This window comes from Carettochelys insculpta, chromosome 3 (genome assembly GCF_033958435.1).
Source record: "Carettochelys insculpta isolate YL-2023 chromosome 3, ASM3395843v1, whole genome shotgun sequence".
NCBI lineage: Eukaryota > Metazoa > Chordata > Testudines > Carettochelyidae > Carettochelys > Carettochelys insculpta.
This window is the reverse complement of record NC_134139.1, coordinates 107,208,068-107,211,421: the sequence shown is the minus strand read 5'-3', so window position 1 is coordinate 107,211,421 and position 3,354 is coordinate 107,208,068. Positions and strand designations below refer to the sequence as shown.

General features: G+C 40.1%; 1 protein-coding gene across 1 annotated transcript; it reads right to left on the bottom strand.

The window, feature by feature from the left end:
• Positions 1-2,331: 2,331 nt before the first annotated feature.
• Positions 2,332-3,354, bottom strand: LOC142010424 (trace amine-associated receptor 9-like). The gene has a single exon (XM_074988758.1). The coding sequence runs from the start codon at positions 3,352-3,354 to the stop codon at positions 2,332-2,334; it is 1,023 nt and encodes a 340-aa protein (XP_074844859.1).

The following is a 3,354-nucleotide window of genomic DNA, read 5'->3' as shown; positions in this document are numbered from 1 at the left end:
GACTTTCCACACGGCGATGGTAATCCTCTTCCGGAGGGGGACAGTGGGACTCAGGTATGTGTCCCGTCATCTCAGAGCAGGGAAAACCCATTCACAGAGCTCAAGGAGGGTGACCTTCATCATGTGTAAATTGTTGAGACATTTCTGGTCTCCCCATCGCTCCAGAATAATGAGGTCCCTACAGTCTGCACTGGTGTCCAGACACCAGATCCGGCAAGGCCAGCCTCTGGCGTGCAGCCTCAAGCTCCCACAGCTGCTGATGTAGGGTCTGTCACATGGGTATGGGGTGGGGTTGCTGCAGGATGTGGGTGTCAGCCTGGAGGAAGTGCTCCATGGCCTGACACAGAATGTGCAGACTGGCCGGGGTTAGCTCTAGCTCCAGCTCCATGGCAGGGAGCACTATTGTGCCCTAACCCTAACCAGAGCACACAGTGACAATTCTTTGAGGTTCCTCGCACAGGCAGGCGAGGAAGCAGGAAAACCTGAGGGGCGGCTGTCCAGGGGTGGCCCTTTAAGCACGAGCCTCAGATAGCCTCAGTCAGCAGCCACAGGAAGCAACTAATGACCTAATACCCTGCAGGAGCTGCTTCTGGGTGGCCTTAAATATGAATTTGCATCCGACAGGTGTGGATGCTCTGTTTTAAAATAACAAAATGCTATTTCAAAGAGTTTTCTGTGTGGATGTGTTATTCTGAAATAAGTTATTTTGAAATAACCAATAGCTTATTTCGGAATGAGTCTGTGGTGTTTGGTTGGTGTTTGGTTTTGGGTTTGTACCTAATTTTTAAACTTAATTGTAGGGTTGCTAACCATCCTTCTATCAGAAGGACGTTTGTTGTTCATTCATTCTTGTTCCATTTTTTTTCTTTGTAAAATAAAAGACATCTAAATAAACTAACTCTTTTAAATCAACTTTTGAGCATTGTGCATGAAAATTTTTCATTATGAACCCCCTATCACCACAAACGAGCAAGCATGTGTTCCATCAATGTATTCCAAGCCCAAAAGTGTACCATGGCCAAATTAGTTTGGGAAATACTGGCATACACATACTTCACTTACATTTTAAAACCAGACAATAAACAATTGTTTTTATTAGAGAGCAATGTTGCAAACTAAGAAGTATTTCTTCTGCACAACTGGCCTGTGTAGGACTTCCAGATCAACTAGTTCACATCCGGATCCCTTGCTGCCAGTATGAACTAGCCGAGGCTTTTCTACGTGTGAAATTAAGTGAAATAACATCGTAGAATAGACTTCTGTTACACGTTAAATTCCATCCTACTTTAAACCACAATAATGTTGAAGTTTAGACAATCCCTTAGAAAGCTGCTATGACACAGAAGACTGTGTTGTAGTGGGATTTTCTCTTGTAATGGAAAGAACAGTTTTCTCTCAAAACACCTGTAATAAAATCTTGGGCCCATTGATTTCACTGGGAGCTGGACTGCACTTTAGGTTATTTTCTTCTCGCAGTGCCTGTTTGCACTAAAAACTCCTCCCCACTTCCCCTGCCTCCACCCTTGTGTGAGGAATCCTTGTGCACATGAAAGATTCTTATTTCTTCTCAATACTTCTCTGAAAGAAAAGTTAGCCCTGTGGTTAAGGTACAATGCTGGACATTTCCAGTGTAAATACTGGCAAGTAAGTTATGTCATATTCTTGCTCTCATTAAAAGTAAATGGGGGTTTGGCCACAAATTTAAAAGGTAGCTGGATAGGGTCCTCAGTCTCTTTACTTGTGTTTTTTGAAAGTTCCTAAAGGAGTTAACAGTCCATCTCCCACTGAAATTAAATTATAAACCATTCAATTAGGATAATAATAACCACCCCATACAGGTATTGGGGGACTTAATTCATGCTAAGAAAACCACTTGAATATCCTATAGGCTGACAGTAATATGCAATTATAAAATATCAATGTTTATGTTACTGATTTGGTAAATAAGAATGCCATATAGGGCTTAAAGGGATGGAAACATTTCTGTTTCTCAGTATCATTAGTACGTCCTCATAAATGGAGATGAATTTCACTGAAAAACTCAGTTTTGATTCTTTCTTTTCTTACATTTGTTCAATTCTGCATAGCCAATTCAGGTTCTCAGGCACACAATTCCCACCACGAGAATTACTCTTTTATTGTTTCATAGCACAAGTCAATATTAAATTGTCTTGTTATCATGCGATAATCCAGTTTTTCATAATGATACAAAGTATAAAATCAAGATGACAATGTTTCATCCAGAAAAAGGAAATACACCGTCTGATATCATAAAAGGGAAATGACGGTGAACTGTGGCGTGACCAGCTCAGGACAGAATTGGATAGGTTTTCAGTCGTGAAACAAATTCATTGTTGAACAGTCAAGCCGGAGGATTTTACAGCTCACAATCACTTTCATTGCTTTTCGAAACCAAGGATAAAAGAGCGAGTAAATCAAAGGATTCATGGCAGAGTTGGAATATGTTAACCAAACCATGATGTCAAAGACATGGGGTGGAATTATGAAGTTTAAAAAAGGATCACTTATTGCAGTTATATTATAAGGTGTCCAGAATACCAAGAAAGTGATCACAGCTATACTCAGTGTTTTAGCAGCTTTCCTCTCTCTTTTGCCAACTCTGTAATTACCACATGACTGGACATTGTTGTTCATAATCTCTATCATTCTAGCTTGTCGTTTAGCCACAGCAAAGATCCTGCAGTAAAGAGTGATCATTGTAACTACAGGTATGTAAAAAATGACAGAGGATATAACTGTCCAGGTTTTGTTGAAGACCAGCTGACAGCTCCCTACACAGGAGAGGGCATTTACTAATTCTTTTACCCCTTCGTCATTAGCTCCAGTGAAAACAATAGAAAACGTGTACACTAATGAAACTGTCCAGGCAACAGCTATAAACAGGCCTGAAAGTGCAACTGTAAACTTGACAGGGTAAATTAAAGGATCGGTAACAGCAATATATCGATCAATAGAGATGAAACACAAGTGAAATACTGAAGAATAACAAAAAGATAAATCTAAACAACTGTGGAATCTACAGAATGTTTCTCCAAAATACCAACACGTTTCAACAGATCTTATACTGCTGAAGGGCAGCACAGTCAGACCCAAACAAAAATCTGCACATGCCAAGGAGGCGATCAAAAAATTTGTGGGCGAGTGAAGCTGTTTGAAATAAGCAATTGAAATCATTACCATTAGATTTCCCCCTAGTGTAAGAATTGTCAGTAAACAGAGCATAACATACAAAGTTATCCGGGTTCCAAAAGGCCATGATGTTTTATAGCAAGAGCCATTAATATTGTCAAAGCAGTATTGTACTTCTTCCTCTTGAAGAAATGCTGAACTCAT